The 18,236-nt window shown below is 37.9% G+C and overlaps 1 protein-coding gene across 1 annotated transcript; it reads left to right on the forward strand.

Annotated features, from left to right (window-relative positions):
* Positions 1 to 6,351: 6,351 nt before the first annotated feature.
* LOC114910693 (guanylate-binding protein 1-like) lies at positions 6,352 to 15,662 on the forward strand. The gene is made up of 10 exons (XM_029252835.1): positions 6,352 to 6,541; positions 6,729 to 6,856; positions 6,951 to 7,060; positions 7,468 to 7,661; positions 10,358 to 10,597; positions 10,780 to 11,060; positions 11,613 to 11,813; positions 14,246 to 14,348; positions 14,864 to 15,057; positions 15,480 to 15,662. The coding sequence occupies exons 1-10, from the start codon at positions 6,367 to 6,369 to the stop codon at positions 15,660 to 15,662; spliced, it is 1,809 nt and encodes a 602-aa protein (XP_029108668.1). The 5' UTR covers positions 6,352 to 6,366.
* Positions 15,663 to 18,236: the final 2,574 nt, after the last annotated feature.

Here is an 18,236-nt window from a genome sequence, read left to right on the forward strand (position 1 = left end):
CTGTCCTGGATGTGTCCTCTCCCCTTCCAGCCTTGCACCCTGTGTTGCTGGGTTAGGCTCTGGTTCACCACAACCCTACTTGGGACAAGCAGTTTCAGACAGTGTGCGTATGTGTGTTCATTGCTGATTGCTCCAAGATTAGCAGGGAAGAAGTCTGGGTGTGAATGCAAAAAATGAATCTTAGGCAAAATGTTGCATTTGCTTTTATTCATTTCACTTAACTTACAATGTTAAGCTGCTTACAATTATTTACCCATTTATACAACCAAGTAATTTTTACTGGACCAGCTGGAGGTGAGAGTTAAACTTGTGACCTTTGGGTCTAAAAGCAGCAACTCTAGCCACTATACTACCAGTTGCCCCCTTCATGGTTTTGTATGCATGTAGCATGTTGTGACCCAGCTGGATGTAGCCTGGTGCTCTGTAGCACCAGACTCGTAATGCTGTCCAACTATTGTTGGACACTGAAATAAAAAACATCACACGTTTAGTACAAATGAAAATCAGGAGCAAAACATTTTATCTCAGCTTTATTAACGTGGTCTGTCAGCATCATTAAATGATTAAACATGCTAAATTCAATAATAATTGATTTCATGTTTCTCAAAATTCTGCTGTGATACAAACTGAAGCTATAGTTGTGTTCAGCTAGAAGCTCTCTATCATAATCAACAACATTTTCCAGGAAGCAAAATGTTTGAAAAAAATAGTTGTCCAGTGTAATTAGTGACCAGATCTTTGTATTACTAAGACAACAAGACAAGCGTGGTGTAGTAAGCACATGTGATGGCTGAAGGACAGGTAGAGCTCCACATCAATGTATGATGGGAAATTAATATTATTTCTTGGAAAAATACCCCCTAATGGTAGCAAAGACAGATATGAAATTTTAGTCAAGACTAAGTTTACATTTACATTTATTTAATTAGCAGATGCTTTTCTCCAAAGCGACTTCCAATGAACTCTATGTAGTGTTATCAGCCCACACACCTTTATTCACGTAGGTGACTTACACTGCTAGTGCTGTACACTGTTTACAATGGGTCATTCATCTATACATCGTTAATAGTCAATACGACCAAATAAGATCCAAACGACCTGAGGACAATACTGCAGTAGCCAAGCACATTTCCAACCTTGTAACAAGAATGCTACATTTGATGGTGTCAAAAGCTACAGTAGGATCCAGGAGGATGCAAAACACTGTACCGCCTACACCAGCTAAAAGGAGGATATCATTATTGACACTGATCAGAGCAGTTTCAAAATCCAGACTGAATTTTCTGCTAAAGATCATTTGTGGTTTAATACAAGAGCAGTGTTTATGAAACAATCCTTTCCTGGATTGGAGAAATAAATAAGAGTTTGTAACTGGATTGTAATTGCTTAGAACAGCGACATCCAGATGGGGCTTCTTAAGACATAGCTTCATAATTGAATTTTTAAATGAGTCTGGAACCATCCCAAAATGTCACGCTCACACCCGCACAACAAATGACTGCACCTGCACCGAATTGGAGCAGCCTGGTATAAAAGAAGCTGGGCCTGCACACCTGGTTGTGGAACCTCATTGAGAAAATTGCTTCCTTTGCGACTGAGAAAAAGAACCTCACCTACCGTCTCATCTGTCCTAGACTCTCCTTGTCCTTTGCCCCTTGTTCCCTGATCTCCGCATCCACGGCTCTAGATCTCCTGCTTTGCTTAACCGACCTTAATTCTGACACATTTCAATTCTAGTCTCATCCCTAGGACAGCATCTGTGCCTCGATCGACCCATGCCTGTCCCTGACTACGACTTGCTTGTTCCGTGTTTTGTTCACAACACACAAACCTGCATTTGGGTCCTCACTCAATCCTCAGTCTCTGCCTCCATTCATGACACAAATGATAAAGAATTACTAATTATGCTGATTTTATACATTTCCTTTATACATCACTTGTAGAGGACCAGATCTTGGTTTTGGCTTTATTACACAGAAACATTGGAGTCTGAATCCCTCTCCAGGTGTACAGAGTTTGCAGGGGCTTCCTCCGTGTTAACAGTCCACAGATATGTGTCAGATCACCTAGTGGCTCTAAATTGCCTGCAATGTGTGCATTTGTGACAATAAACCTACTGTTTCATTTTTAGAGTTGCAGATTTCACTGGACAAGTTGAACCATAACATCATAGCATTTGTGAAAAAGTCATGGAGCAGTCAAAGACCTCCGAATGTCTCAACCAGGATGAGGTACTGAGAGCAATTTTATTGTCACAAATGTTATGTCTATGTGTTTTTTTTTATTTAATATTTGTGTAAAAGCACATGTTCAGATAAAAGTATATGTTTATGTTTTCAAATGTTTACTTAATAAAGGACTTTAACATAAAGGTCTATTGAATACAGTTTAGGCTGAATTCATGAAAAGGTGTTTTGTTAAAAGTATGCAATTGAAAAACCATTTCCTTTTAACTTTTTCTCTTTTGCATGTTTTCATAATGAACATACTTTCTAAATTGATGAATTCAATAATTGGTCATATGACATTATTTTATGGGGGTGTGGTGGCACAGTGGGTTGGACTGGGTCCTGCTCTCTGGTGGGTCTGGGGTTCAAGTCCCACTGGGGGTGCCTTGTGATGGACTGGCGTCCTATCATGGGTGTGTCCCCTCCCCCTCTAGTCTTACGCCATGTGTTGCTGGGTTAGGCTCTGGCTCCCTCCGATCCCGTATGAGACAAGCAGTTCAGACAATGTGACATTATTTTAGAATTACAGTTATGAATAAATTTTCAGATATTTTTATTGTATTTTCTTCATTAACCTATTTTGTGAAATTTCTATGCCAAGGAGCAAATGTGACCTGTGTTTCTGTGCCCACCAGCCAAAAAAATCAAAACAAAATATAAATGAGCAAAAGTCTAATTCAACTCACTCTCAGTGTTTACAGCTCATTCCTGGGATTCCAGAAAGTAGATGATCAATAACAAGATGATAAAAATTTCAGATTTTATACAAAGTGTTGAACAGTAGTTGGGACTGAAAAAGAATTTATGGAGACAATGTATTTTTATTTTCAACCACTTAAAATTAGTTTTAATTTTCACATATCTTTAAGTTAATAAAAATACTGCTTGTTGTGCATATAATAATGGAAGTTGAAATAGTCCTAAAGCTGAATAATGCTTCACATTGTTATTTGACAAATGAGCCTTCCTGGTTTAATAGGAAGTTGTGATGGTGATGTTTATTTTCAGGAATTTTAAGTAAGTTTTAGTGTTATTAAAAGTTCATTAAAAACAATAAAGGTTATACAGGATACTTTTTTGCTTATTACAGCCTTTTCTGGAGTTTTCGTAGAAGCTAACCTGTTCATAAATCAAGGAACATCTGTATTATGTCACTTCAGTTGATTGTAACTTAGTGGTTAAAGTGAATTTGAATTTATGAGTACACACACACACACACACACACTTTCAGAACTGTTCGTCCCATACGGGGTCACGGGGAACCAGAGCCTCCCCGGTAACAGAGGGCGTAGGGCCGGAGACACACCCAGGATGGGACACCAGTCTGTCACAAGGCACCCCAACTGGGACTTGAACCCCAGACCCACCAGAGAGCAGGACTGCAGTCTAACCCACTGCACCACCGCCCCCCCTTGAATTTATGAGTAAAGTTACAAAAAACTTTCAGTTACAACTGTTTGTCAAATTACTGTTTGTATGTTTTGACTGACAGATGAGGAAGAGATTCTGTTTTATGGTCACAGTAGTGATTTAGTAGTGCAGATCCATGAGTTTTGCAGGCTTTTTAGTGCTTTTACTTGAAGTTCTCAGCATGAATCTTGTGTTCCAGGGAGGTGTAGTGAAGACACCCCACCCAGTTTGTCTAATTGAAAACACAAATGAGAATGGACTGAATCTCAACCGGCAGGCTATGGACATTCTGAGCTCTATCACAAAGCCTGTGGTGGTGGCAGAAGTTGTGGGAAAGTTTCCAACTGGGGATTCCTACCTGGCAAACAGACTGTTTGGGCAGTGCACTGGTATGCCTGTGGGTGAAATGGATGTTGACTTGAAGTAGGACATAGAAAAAAAAACAACATTCAATAGACTGGAAAGTGTTTTTTGTGTCAGAGATGTAACAACTTGTGAGATATTGGATGTTGCTTGGTACTTGATGGAGTTACATGCAGGCTTACTTTGGTTCTGGGGCCTACACCCCCTTGTTACACCTATGTTAAATGAGCATACACATACAGTGTGAATACTGTATAACATGCAACTGATCATTTCAAGTAACATAACTGTTAAATTCATGAGGTATGACTCTCACTCACTGCAGCTGACAGACACAACATAAATTAATGTTTGTCATGATCCTTTTCTTAGGCTGCCACAACCATTCTGAATCAAGTGACATCTGGATGTGGTGTGTTCCTTATCCCCATATTAAAGACTCCACTCTTGTCCTATTGGATAAAGGCAAGGTGAGATACTGCAGTTTAACTGCAATATAACCATCCTGAATGCAGAAAATTGACACTTTGCAGAATTCACAGCTATTGCATTATGCTCCGGACATTGCTTTCATTTTTTAATACACAGTATGTGCAAGGGGTAAATCTATGAAGTTTCCTTGAGTATGTGATATTGTATATTGTAACATTGTATAGAATAATAAAAAATCATTGAGTTGTTGCTAAGAGAAATATGAATATGCACAACCTGAGTTTTGTAAGCCCTTTCTAGAACTGTTTGAACAAGCTGACTGGAGATAATTATATTTGTGAAGAAGCCATGGAGCAGTCAGAGCGGTCTCAGAGTCATAACGAAACTGAGGTACTCAAAGCATTTTTTAAAATTATATTATGCTTTCAAGAATGTTTAAATGAATATGTAATAATTGAATGTTTTCTATAATATGAGTAAGTGTATTGATATGTGAAGTGTGAAAGTGTCTGAGTGAAACAATGAATAAATATTACATATATTTATTATATATACTTCAAAAAAATCTACAGGTAGATGAACTACAAGGTAATTATACCGATACCCCAGCAAAGTCTATAAAGAAAACACCCACAGCTTGCAGTGGTGTTCAGAAAGAAGAGGATGACAAAGAAGAAGATGAAGATGGTGACAAATGTATTATGTCCAAGGCCTTAGATTCGGAAATAGAATTTCAACATACTGATGACACAACTGAAACAATTAAAGGCAAGTTCGCTGAACCAGAGAAAACAAGACAGCATGAAATGGGACCCAGTAATCAAACTGAAGATAACAGACACAGAGAAAAAGCGACTGAGCAGAGCCTCACACAACAGGAGCAGCTCATTGAAGAACTTGAAGAGGAAGAAGACGTTAACAACCTGAAAACACCCCAGTCTGCCCAGGTATTGTGCAGACATAAAGATGCTCTGTTTGTCTTTGTGCTGCTAAACATTAGGTAGGGTGGATACAACTCATGTAATGGTTAGGGAGAGCTGGGAGTGTAGTGGTTTGAAGTGTTGCCTTTGGACCTGCTGGTTGTAGGTTCAATTCCTATGTCTAGCTGTAATACTCTCAAAGAAGGTATTTACCCTAAATTGCTCCAGTGAAAATGATCTAGGTGGGGGAATAACTGTAAATTGCTTTGGCAAAAAGCATCAGTCAAATAAAGATATGGGCTTCTAATCCAAAGGAAAGGGGTTCTGTTCTTTACTATTGCTGTATTCTTGAACAAGTATTTGCATTTATGTAGAGGCAGCAGAGTGTTTACAGCTGCTGAATTTGGAAGTCACATCTTCAAATCCCATATATATATATATATATATATATATATATATATATACACAGTATATATTGACATCCGACACTGATAGTTAATTTGGACTGAAGTGTCAGTTAAGAAATAAAGTAATTTGGTGATTCATAGCAGTTCATTAATAACTTACAACTCATCACTGAAGATAATTGTGAATGCTATCAGAACATCTTATACTGCACAGGTATCTCTTTCTTAAGAAATTCATTGCAGGCAAAGTTATACAAAAATAAAAAACTCTAGGAGCACAGCAAAGTTTTGACTGACATCTGAGTTAAATCTTTAAATGCATCTGTGTTATGGTCAAATTTGTACAATAAAACAAAGCAAATATTGTTTTTGTTTTTATTAGATTGTAAATATGTATACAAAGCAAATTTAATTTAGAAAGGTTTCTTGCAAAAATATATACATCTTTACAGACAGCGCTTCAAGTTCAGATGATTATTTTTGTGGAAATGCTTTAGAATAGAAGCTAGGTGCAACTGGTACTCATTGTGTAAGTTTTTGGAGTGCTTGTTTCATACCTTCTTCACTTCTAGCATGACTGCTGTGTTACAGGGAGATCCTGTGGTGATGGCCCACCCAGTCTGTCTGATTGAGAACATAGAGGAGAATAAAGTGAAAATCAACCAGGAAGCTCTGGCCATTTTGAGCTCCATTTCTCAGCCTGTGGTGGTAGTGTCCATTGTGGGCAAGTACCGCACTGGGAAGTCCTACCTGATGAACAGACTTGCTGGGAAGCGTACAGGTATGCTTATCAAGCTTCTGTAGATGACATATACAAATACGGATAAGTGTATGAGTATACACATCTCAGCAAATTTGTCCTTTAGATAAGTCATTTAATTTAGATTGGTAAGGTACATATTCAGTCATTTGTTGCAAATGCTTGAAAAATAGACCAGGTTTTTACAGTATGCTATCATTTGTTTCAGGATTCTCTCTGGGGTCCACTGTCCAGTCCAACACAAAAGGCATTTGGATGTGGTGTGTTCCTCACCCAAGAAGAGAAGGCCAAACTCTGGTCCTGCTGGATACTGAAGGTCTGGGGGATGTAGAGAAGGTGGGGAGTTCATGCTTAATCACAAGAAAATTTTAGGTGTAAAGCATATGATTAATGTTTACGCCAAAATTAAACTCCAGGACTTTTTTTGCAGGATGACCTGAGATATGACAGCTACGTATTTACTCTTGCCATCCTGTTGAGCAGTACCTTGGTCTACAATACCAAGGGCACTATCGACAATGAAGAACTTTTGAGACTGCAGTATCCTCTCATAACAGATTAAATATAACAGTACGGTAGAAGGTTACTTAATTTTTTTCAAAAGATAATGAAACTTGGTTATGAAATTTAGCTCCAAAATGTATTTATTTAAATTTAAAATTTACATGTATTTGTTTAAACAGGGAACAAACACTTATTTGTGTAGCTTTATTAGTCATTGGTTTTTCACTTTTTTCCCTTTTACACCTTTAGATAGTTGGATGTATTTTATGGAGCACATTTAGAATACGTTCTTGCTCAAGGGTGTTCTTAACTCCAAAGCTGGTACCCTCTGTGACATAATCCACTGGACTCTTCATAGTTGCAAACCCTCATATTGATGATTTCAGCCTGAAAATGCAGTCAAGTAGTATCAGTGTCTCTTCCCAAATTGTACTGTGTACCAGGTATATGACAGAACTTACAAAACTCATTCATGTGAGATCCACTACAGAAGACAAAAATAAGGCCTCCTCTGAATTTATCCGCTTCTTCCCCTCATTTGTGTGGGTTGTGAGAGACTTCACTCTGGAACTGGAGATAGATGGGAAGGAAGTCACAACTGACAGGTATCTGGAGAATGCTCTCAAACTAAAGCAGGGTAAGTAAGAAAAAAAATATCTTAATGAACCCTTCCCATAACTTTTCAAACCACAGTTTTTTTTAAGTTTACAAGCTTATTTTGATTAATTGTGCTACTGGAGGTAACTGGAGCACTTGGAGGTAACCCACACAGACACAGGGAGAACATACAAACTCCACACAGACTGAGGGGGGATTGAACCCACATCCTGAATGTGTTGAACCCACATGCTTGAATGTGTTGTTACCATCAAAATATTATTATAAAAAGATATTGTGGTGTACAGCAACATGGGTTTGGACAGGGCAATGAAGGACATAAAGGAAGCATTCAACTTGAATGTTTAATTAAACACCAGCACCAAAGAAATAATGCTCTTGGTCCAACAACCTGTTTCCTCCAAGACCTACACTTCTAGCCAGCCTCCCCCCACTTACTTAGTGTCCCCAAGCTCTCCCCAACCACACTGGCAAACACAGTCACCCCATCATTTCCTCCAGAAGTGCCCCCACTGCTTGTACACCTACATTCCACATTTTTCCCATAATGCAACTATTTACAAACACATCTTCCCGCCTAAAGACAGTAACGTAGGTCGCTACAATATATATTTTTTTTAAATTGGCTCTATAAACAGCACAGGTTCACAATGGCATACAGATAGATAGTACATTTAGGGGCAGCACGGTGGTGCTGCTGACTCACAGTGCCTGGGTGGGGTGAGAGGATGTGGGTTCAATCCCCCCTCAGTCTGTGTGGAGTTTTCATGTTCTCCCTGTGTCTGCGTGGGTTACCTCCAGGTGCTCCAGTTTCGTCCTGCAGTCCAAAGATATGCTGTTCAGGTTCCCCCATAGTGTGTGAGTAACAGAAAGAGTGTGTTCCACTAATGTATGTATGAGTGACTAATTGTAAGTAGTGTAAGTCACTGTGGTGAATAATGTGTGTGGGCTGATAACACTACATCGTATCTGTTGGAAGTCGCTTTGGAGGAAAGTGTCTCTTAAATAAATAAATGTAAATAACTAGAAAATGCAAATATGTCCATACATAGAGCAAGGCCTTAGGGTCAAAAGTTTTACAATATATCACAGATATGATCATGTAGCATTATCTAATGACTTGCAGAAGGGTATTCAGACATTGCAGAATTCATTAGTTGTCATGTAAATCAAATGTTACTTTATAAGTGGGAGAAATTTAAACAGTAGAGTCATCTACACATTTCGAGAAGGTACTTGCCATCAAATAATAATTACGTTTCTGTGATGCACACCATTACAGCCATGTAAAGTAACTTTGTGGCCCCCTTAGTACTCATTATCATAATTATATTTACTGAACTGGTCCAGATGTGTTTCAGCCTGCTTCTGTTTCTACAGACACAAACCGCAAATCATATATGGGAACCATTTGGTCACAATGCTTTAATGCAACCTTGTGAACATTTCAGTGTGGTTAGACATTCACAGCAGCACAATAGCACAATTTGACCATGAAGTACAAATTAATTTTAAGATTTATGTCTAATTTTTTAAATAAAAAGAAAGGTAATGTTACACCTGCAACAGAATTCTTTAGGAGCAATAGTCACATAACATATTTTCAAAAGTTAACAAATTTACAGAAACACACACACGCATTATCTGAACTGCTTGTCCCATAGGGGGTTGCGGGGAACGGGAGCCTACCCGGCAACACAGGGCATAAGGCTGGAGGGGGAGGGGACACACCCAGGACAGGATGCCAGTCCACTGCAAGGCACCCCAAGCGGGACTCAAACCCCAGCCCCACTGGAGAGCAGGACCCAGTCCAACCCACTGCGCCACTGCACCACCATGCCCCTGCTTTTACAGAAACATTCACATATAAATATACCTACAAACAAACATGTCCATGAAAGCTCTTGTTTGTGTTTCTAATAAAAGCTAACCCTTCTAGCTTTTGGTAAGTCCACTTTGTACCAGCTCATGACTGGTCACTCCCTGAGCCCTGCATGCCCTGTGCGCTATAAAATTTTAAAAGAATGTGTAATAACTTCTTACTATTGTCAATAAAGTACAACATATACAATAATCATGTTTCCTGATCAGGAGCCTATCCCAGAAACATTGCATTTATTCATTTAGCAGGCACTTTTCTCCAAAGCAACTTCCAATGTGAAGGTTACAGTTATTTACCCATTTAGACAGAGAGGTAATTTTACTGGAGCAATTTAGGGCAAGTGCCTTGGTCAAAGGTACTACAGGCAGAGATGGGATCAAACTTCTAATCTTCAGATCTAAAGGCAGTAGTTCGAACCACTACACTACAAGGTGTCCCAACATACAGAGGCTGATAGGGTTACACCCTGGATAGGATGCTGGTTTATGGCAGAGTAGCCACATACACTGTAACTAACCCATTCACTCTCTAAGGGCAAGTGTGTCACCAGTTCACACACTGCCAAGCGATGTGAGACAACTCACTATGCTCCTGTGCCTGCTATCTGGCCATTTAAATTACCCTTGCCTTTAAAATATTTTTCTCTGCATCTTTGTTACATGGAGTTCTGAAACTGAACTACTCTTACCTTTCCTGTTTTAAGTGATAAGGGATTACATGCCCATCTCATAAGATTAAAATAATGTTCAATATTGTGAATTGTAATGCTATGGAGTTTAACTTTTTTAATGCCAAGCATGTTTTTACTCTGAATGTTAATTTTTGCTTTGAAGGAAACTCTGAAGAGATTCGCCAGAGCAATATTCTACGCGAATGTATCAGGAATTACTTCCCCAGTCGGAAGTGCTTTGTGTTTTACCAGCCTACCAACAGAAACCATCATAATTTAGAGAAACTGAATGACACTGATTTGGATCCTGACTTTGTCAAGCAGACTAATGAATTCTGCAGTTACATTTTCGACAGTTCAAAGGAGAAAACAATAGCAGGTGGAGTCAGAGTCAACGGAAGCAGTTAAGTTTGAAGATAACTGGCAATTAAGTATTTTGTTAGTGCAATACAACATTAATGTAAATAAATGGGCTGTATAAATCACTGTTTGGTTCTTGATGTGTACGGCTTGTGACATATATAAAAAATTATCTTTTTTATTTCTGTCTCTATTGTTCCCTCCATTGTGTTTGTTTGGCTTCAGTGCTGGGACAACTGGCAGTGATGTATGTGGAGGCCATTCACAGTGGACAGGTCCCCTGTCTTGAGAATGCAGTGGATGTCCTGGCTCAGAGAGAAAACGCCTCTCTAGCTGACAAATCATATGACCTTTATCAAAATCTTCTGGGAGAGCAAGTAGTTCTGCCCACTGAGACACAGCAGGAGTTCTCGAGTGTTCATGAAGAGTGTATGAAGAAGGCCCTGAAGCTCTTTATGGAACACTCATTCAAGGATGAAGACCAGCGCTACCAAAATTTCCTCATGGTACTTAGACTAAGCAATTCAACATATTCATCTTAAAATTGGGGTGGCACAGTGTTTCCTCACAGCACCTGGGTGGTGTGAGATAACGTGGGTTTAATCTGTCTGAGTAGATTTTCCATGTTCTCCTCGTGTCTGCATGGATTTCCACCCAAAGACATGTAGATCAAGTGAGCTAGTGACTCTGAATTGCTCTTAGTGTGTGAATGGGTGAGTGACTATGTGTGTGTGACTTGCCTGCGTTAGACTGGCATTGTGTCCAGGGTGTACAGCTTTTTCCTCGTGATCTGGGTAGGCTCTAGACCACCACGACCCTGATTTGGACATGTGGTTATTGAAGATGGAGTGATAGAAGGATGAATTTTACAATAAGCATTCAGTTAGGAGCCTTCGGCCAAGCGCTCAGTGTCACTGCATTAGAAGAGTGCTCTATAAAAAATAAATTGAATTGAATTAAAATGAATGTGCTAATATACAGTATCTGTCTCATGACCAGGAAAAAAAAAATAATTAAAAAAGTGTAAGTCTTCCTGCTCTGTCTTTCTCTGTCCTTAGACATGCATACAAAAGGAGTACGAGAGAAAATGTCAGGAGAATGAGCAGCTCTCATACAAACACTGCACTGATTTGCTGGAGAAATTATGGGGAAACATAGACCACAAGTCCTACATGAGACCAGGAGGATACTTGGACTACAGAGCTACGGTGGACGGTATCATTAAGAAATATAAAGCAACTCCACAGAAAGGATTAAAGGTGCTTATTAAAGGAGCATTTAATAATAGTATTAAAGTAAAAGGACTCAAAAGGAATATATATTATCTATAATACATTTTAAATATAAAATATTTGTCAACATATTAGTGCTGACTGTAGATTGATGTTCTTGGCAGTTGATGTATTTGCATATGATCAAGACCGAGAAAGAGTGTTTAAAATCTTTTACATTCATCACACATTAACCAGTCTTAACTTGTTCCTGAAACCTGAGTGAACATCAAAATCCTGGATAATGAAATTACTTATTCCATTATTTCTTTTGGGTAAAAACTCTCATTTTTTCCAAGCTTATCTTAAGTTTACCTCACGCTCACCCTAAATAATGGCTAATAACATGGGAAAAGAGTGTAACATGCTCAAAATTTACACAAATTTAGAAATTAATTTTCATTTTGTTGCTGGCGAGGTTTTTTAATTACACATCTCTTTTCTTTTTGACTGAAACACTTGGTTTGTTCTTTTTGTTCCAAATGACCCTTAGATCTCACATAACCTACTCCTTAGACTTTTGACAGACCTCAGTGGTGCATGAAAAGCTCAAAGAACATTTTCTGAAATGGTAACCACCCCTGTGTGTCATGAAAGTTGCCAGGTGTCTTGATTTCAGGGCCAACTCAACTTGTCAAAAAACCTTTTTGGACTTTGCAAAAACTAATTTTCAGCAATTGTTATAATATATGACTGTTAGCATCTGACTACTGCTTTTCCAATTCCCCAAGGTCTATACACTCTTGCATCTGGTGCTTTTTAGGATATTATCAAAATATTTGATATCCATTCTTCCTTCACCTCTTCAATAATTCTATTACCTTACATTTTATTTAGTTCCTATAGTTCCAACAGCTGTTGATATTGGAAAGAGTACCTGTGTCAGACTTTCATCTACAGGTTGTACTTTCTCATCTACTGTAACCTTGTGGCAGTAACCACTGATCTCCACAAAACTTTTAAAGAATGATTTCTCTTCCTGAGCCAACCACCTACATACCTCTGAGGACATCTTGGTGCCATTGACAGTTTCTCCAAAATTCAGAATCTTTTCATTTTCCTGCCACTTCAGCTGAGGAATGATTTAAGGATAGATATAGAATGAATTATTAGTCTGCTTCAACAAACAAACACTTTCTTCAACAATTCTGAAGTTTCTTCCACTTTCATCATTTTGATATTTTGTCTATATAAATATCTTTTGGTGGCACAGTGGGTTGGACTGGGTCCTGCTCTCCGGTGGGTCTGGGGTTCGAGTCCTGCTTGGGGTGCCTTGTGACAGACTGGCATCCTGTCCTTGGTGTGTCCCCTCCCACTCCACCCTTACACCCTGTGTTGCCAGTTTAGGCTCTGGCTCCCCGTGACCCTGTATGGGACAAGTGGTTCAGAAAATGTATGTGTGTAAATATCTATCAGCCACTAACTTGAAAAGTTTATTTATTTTCATGGTAACCTGATGAAGAAGAAGGCTCTACTTAGAACAGGCTGTGATTTTTTTATCACGTTTTAAAGTTTCTTGTTCACTCGTTTGCGTTAACATTCTTTTCTTTTTGAGAGCTTTCTTTCCCGACACTCATCTATAACTTGCTGCTTTCTTATAGTGTGGTTATTTTGCTCTTTAAGCTCTGTATTCATCTGTCATTATTCCCTTGTTCTTCTTTGCCTGTTCCTTGACTATGTCATACTACTGTACTTTTTTCCCTTTTGTTTTCTTTCTATGTAAGTCCTGCATTTCTTGTGAAGCCAGTATGAATGCCTTTAGCTTTGTTATTATGTTGATGAAGAAATGTGTGATTCTGCTTAAACTGGTTCATAAGTTCAAGCAACTGTAAGAGCTTGTAAATTTAGCCCTTCTTGCAAAAGTTTATCATGGATTTTTCCATAAGTTGTTCTCTTAACAAATTAGCTTCCAATACTCAGAAATAACACATTTTACTATTTTTATTAATGTTTTTACAATATCATCAATAAATTCATATCGAGGTTGAGATCACTGTCTATGTTTATGCAATTTCAAAACCACAGTTCTCCAGGGTGTAAAGTAAGTGTCTACAGTTTGTTCATGTGTACCATATTCTTCCTGGAGGTTGGCAGAAATTCCTTGCACATGTGCTCCGATGTAGTGCAATAATCTGCCTTGTTGCATGACATCCGCAGCTTCTGGAGATCCACTGGCTATCTTAAAAAATTCTTACAACTCCATCCAAGTTTCTCAGTCCTGGCCTACTTTTTATTCTCAATTATAATGTTAATGTTAAACCAATATCTGCAAACAACTTTGCCAACATTAGCTATATCCAATAAAACATAAGATGTCAAATGCTATCATTTTTTAAACATTTGCTGAAGTAAGATTAAATTGCACATTAACAGTATTTCTCCATCACTGCTATTAAAAGTATATGTTCTGTTTGTTTCAGGCTGAAGAGGCTTTGCAGACCTTCTTGAAGCAGAAAGAAGACATGGAGTCATGTATTCTGAAGGCAGACCACAGTCTGACAGAGCAACAAAAGAAGTTAGAAGGTGAGAGAAGCATGAAAACTGGAGTAGTAACTGAACAGACTAGTGTGTTCCCTGAAACCATACTATGGGTGGAGGATATTCACAAAATAATTATATTGTTCATCTCCTTCTATCTCACTTTTCTGTCAGCTAATTTGCAATTATTGGAATTTTATAAAAAATACATTCTAGGAACAAAGTATTAGCACAAACTCCTGAACACACACAGGTCCCAATCATGTACAAACTATAAAAATACCCACTTTTATACATCTACATTCACCGTTTTCTGCAAATCCACCACCATCCCACCTGCACCTGTCTTTTGAGCAGTGGTGTCACAAATGGGGAACTGAATGGAAACTCAAAGATGGCAAGTTCACGCAATCCGGCAGACACTAAACACTGGAAAAGTACCCTAAGCATTTACCCAAGCACACAATCACAATCTGGTACTTCCATCTCCTGAATTATAAGATGTAACTTTGCAGTTGTATTTACCGTATGATATTTTAAAGTTTTAATTTCCATGCCAGAGGAGAAGGCCCATGCTGAAGTTGAAAAGTTTAAAGCAGAAGTGGCAAAGAAAAAAGAGGAAGCCTTGAACCAAAGAATCAAAGATATTGAAAAGGCATACAAAGAAAATGAACAACAATTAGTGGAGAAAATGGAAAGGGAACGAAACACAATGATTGAGGAAAACAAAAGAATTCTGGAAAAGAGGCTGCAGGTATCTATATTTCCATCATTACCTTACATCTTGGAAATACATGTGTAACATTTATACTCAGCAAATTAGTTTTTATGATCTTCAGAACAGTGTATTTAAAATAATCTAAACATTTTATTACCTGTACAAATTGCGGACTTAACCTAGAAACATCCAACATTCTGCAAAGCAACTTGCAACATTAAGCTACATACAATTTATTCATCATTTATACAGCTGGATTGTTTTTACTGGATCAATTCAAGGTAAGTACCACAAGGGTATCACAGCATGAGATGGAATAAGAAACCTGTACTCTTCAGATCCAGTTACAGAAGCTCAAACCGCACACTACCTGCTGCCCCTGCTTTGGGGACAGATTCTGCATCAGCACATAGTTAGTGGAGTCCTATCTAATTTCTGCTGTTCCTTTATATCTGCAGGAGGAGAAAACCCTGACTGAGGAGGGCTTTAACCAAAAAGCAAAAGTGATATCTGCTATTATTGAGGAGTTACAGGAAGAACAAATGAAGTTGTTTTTTTCAGAGAACTACGGGCCTGAGCTAAAAGATCCTTCTTTCAGCTTTGCCAAAATCTCAAGAATCAATGAACAAAAGGAAAATTGAACTGGTGGATTTTGTCATTTATTCATTTATGAATATGAAATTCTTTGGTATGTTTGTAATGTCTTGTTATAATCAAGTTTACTCATAAGCTGTTGACATTAATAATCATAAAACATGCATTTCTTCATTATTGTTTCCAGGATCTGTGCAGTCTTTAGTGTGACTGGTTATGACTTTGGAAATGTGTAAGATTAAGTTGCTTATTCCTAGAACACCATGAGAATTCTACACATTCTACACGGGAACAGAGTGCTTTGATAGACCCAGAGAAAAACTTTTTTTAATTAAATGCCCTTTGTGGGGGAGAGACTAAAATAATGTGTTTCTGAAACATTGCAGGGGATGTAGATATGTTTTATTAATTTTGGTTAGCATCCAGTCTTTGAAAGACCACAAAAAGTCGATAGTGAATCCCCAATAATACAGAAAATGACACAACAGTAAAGTGGTCAAGTGTCTGAGTAAGAAATCATTTAATTAGTAAAAATTATTGGCTTTTATGCTAATTTATGAATTATCAAGTGTTGACATTGAGTTGATACAAAGAGTTGATTGTCTGATACAGATTTTGTTCCTGAAGAAATTCTACAAAAGTGAATGCTGTTTTCCAAGAAATATGGTCATTTTCATGTGGGGTAGTATAATTAATTCATGATATGAAAAACACCTTAATTGAAGGTGGACACTGTAGTGACTCTGCTGGTAATACTGTTGCCAAGGGTTGTTGGTTTGAATTTGCCTTTTGTCCATGAACTCCTCATTTTACAAAGACAGTTAGGACAATAGGTTGTAATTCTAAAGTAATAATAAAGTAATACTAAATGAAAGTCAATTAATACAGAAATAAGAGTCCTAAAAATACAGAAATACTTTGATTTTTTTCTGGTTGGGTTCTTTAGTAAGATGGATTAAGACTATAATAAATAAAATTACTGTGAAAACCTTTTTATTATTTTTTTTTGCTTTTTTTATATATCTTCTAGCTACAGTAAAATTACAGTTAATGTAACAGTACAAAAAACATTATCTACATAAACTCATGTTCAATCATGGTTTTGAATTGCATTCATTCGATTAGCTTAAGCATTATTGTTTATTTTCTTTCAACCTATTTTTATTTGCTTCTTTTACTGGTGCAGTTAGAATCACCAACCCCAGGAATGAACACCTGAAATGGGTTAGAAACATAAAGTGGAAATAAGCTGAATTAAGGTGATCCCATACTCCTGTTCTGTTTGAGTAAACATAGATCAAGTTCCCTCCATTGCACAGGTTACTCTCACACTAATTTTAGGGAAAAAAAATTCAATATAAAAATATATAAAATGTATGAAAATAAAGAAAGTCTGCAAACAATGTGTATATCTTTGAATTTTTGTTTTTAACCTGAGGAGTAAATGTGATAGACTGGTTTCCTGTCCCAAGTTTACACCTTTGTCTGTTTGCTAGAGCTTTTATAACATTGGCTGTATAAGCTATTCAGAAAATTAATGAACTGAAAACACAGTGTGGGGGCGCAGTGGGTTGGACCGCAGTCCTGCTCTCCCGTGGGTCTGGAGTTCGAGTCCCGCTTGGGGTGCCTTGTGACGGACTGGCGTCCCGTCCTGGGTGTGTCCCCTTCCCCTCCGCCCTTACGCCCTGAGTTGCCGGGTAGGCTCCGGTTCCCCGTGACCCCATAAGGGACAAGTGGTTCTGAAAATGTGTGTGTGTGTGTGTGAAAACACAGTATATTCCACCAAAACCAGTGAGGGCTGCATTTAAGAAATAGAGTTTGTTCATGGTGCATGGTATCTGTGAAATACATATAGACGTAAATGTCTGAAAATACATCTATACCCCCTGGAAAGTGTTGCACTTTTATATATTCAGACATGTACAGTATGCTCGATATTCATTTGGTTACAGTGGCCATATTTGACAAATAAAACTTTATATTTGTTTTTTTTTAAAAATTAAGTATTTTTTTCTACAAAATTCAACAGAAATGCAGTTTCCTGGGTTACGTTTAATAGAGAGTACCTTTAAGGCCCAAGGTTTGTGGAAAAAATTGCATACTTGAAAATATATTGGGCCAAAATCAATAGAGCTGTCAGAGGACCAAAGAGAAAAAAAGTCTGATGCCCATGTATTTGGAAAAGGACACAAATCCATTTGTGGTCAGTGTGGACGTGTATCCAGTAAACCACTTAGAGTCCATATTGATGTCTAGTCCATATATTTTGTACATTAGGATGGATGATGGTTTTAGTGGGAGGCAGCAGTCATAACATAGTCATAACAAGGATGAAAACAACTAAAGTGGAAAAACAAGCCAGCTTTACTGTAATAAAAAGAAAATCTATTCCAAATTTACAAGTGCCAACAAATTACAATCCAAAAAATTTCACAGACCTACATGTTTTGATACAGCATTTGTCTTTGCACTACTCAAGGTGCAGGCTTATTATATATAGAAATTGGAAAACTGAAAGTTTGCAAAAATGTAACTAAAGTTAACTATAAATAATACAGTATCTCCACTTGTCTCTCTCCACTGGCTGTTTTTAATTGTTTGTATCAAGTTCAACACTCAGA

The sequence above is a fragment of the Scleropages formosus genome, chromosome 6 (assembly GCF_900964775.1).
Source record: "Scleropages formosus chromosome 6, fSclFor1.1, whole genome shotgun sequence".
NCBI classification, from domain to species: domain Eukaryota; kingdom Metazoa; phylum Chordata; class Actinopteri; order Osteoglossiformes; family Osteoglossidae; genus Scleropages; species Scleropages formosus.

Coding starts and splice junctions, on each gene's coding strand:
- LOC114910693 (XM_029252835.1), top strand. CDS start 6,367: ATGGCCCACCCAGTCTGTCTGATTGAGAACATAGAGGAGAATAAAGTG. Junction 11,814..14,245: donor CTCCACAGAAAGGATTAAAG/GTGCTTATTAAA, acceptor TGTTTGTTTCAG/GCTGAAGAGGCTTTGCAGAC. Junction 15,058..15,479: donor TTCTGGAAAAGAGGCTGCAG/GTATCTATATTT, acceptor TTATATCTGCAG/GAGGAGAAAACCCTGACTGA.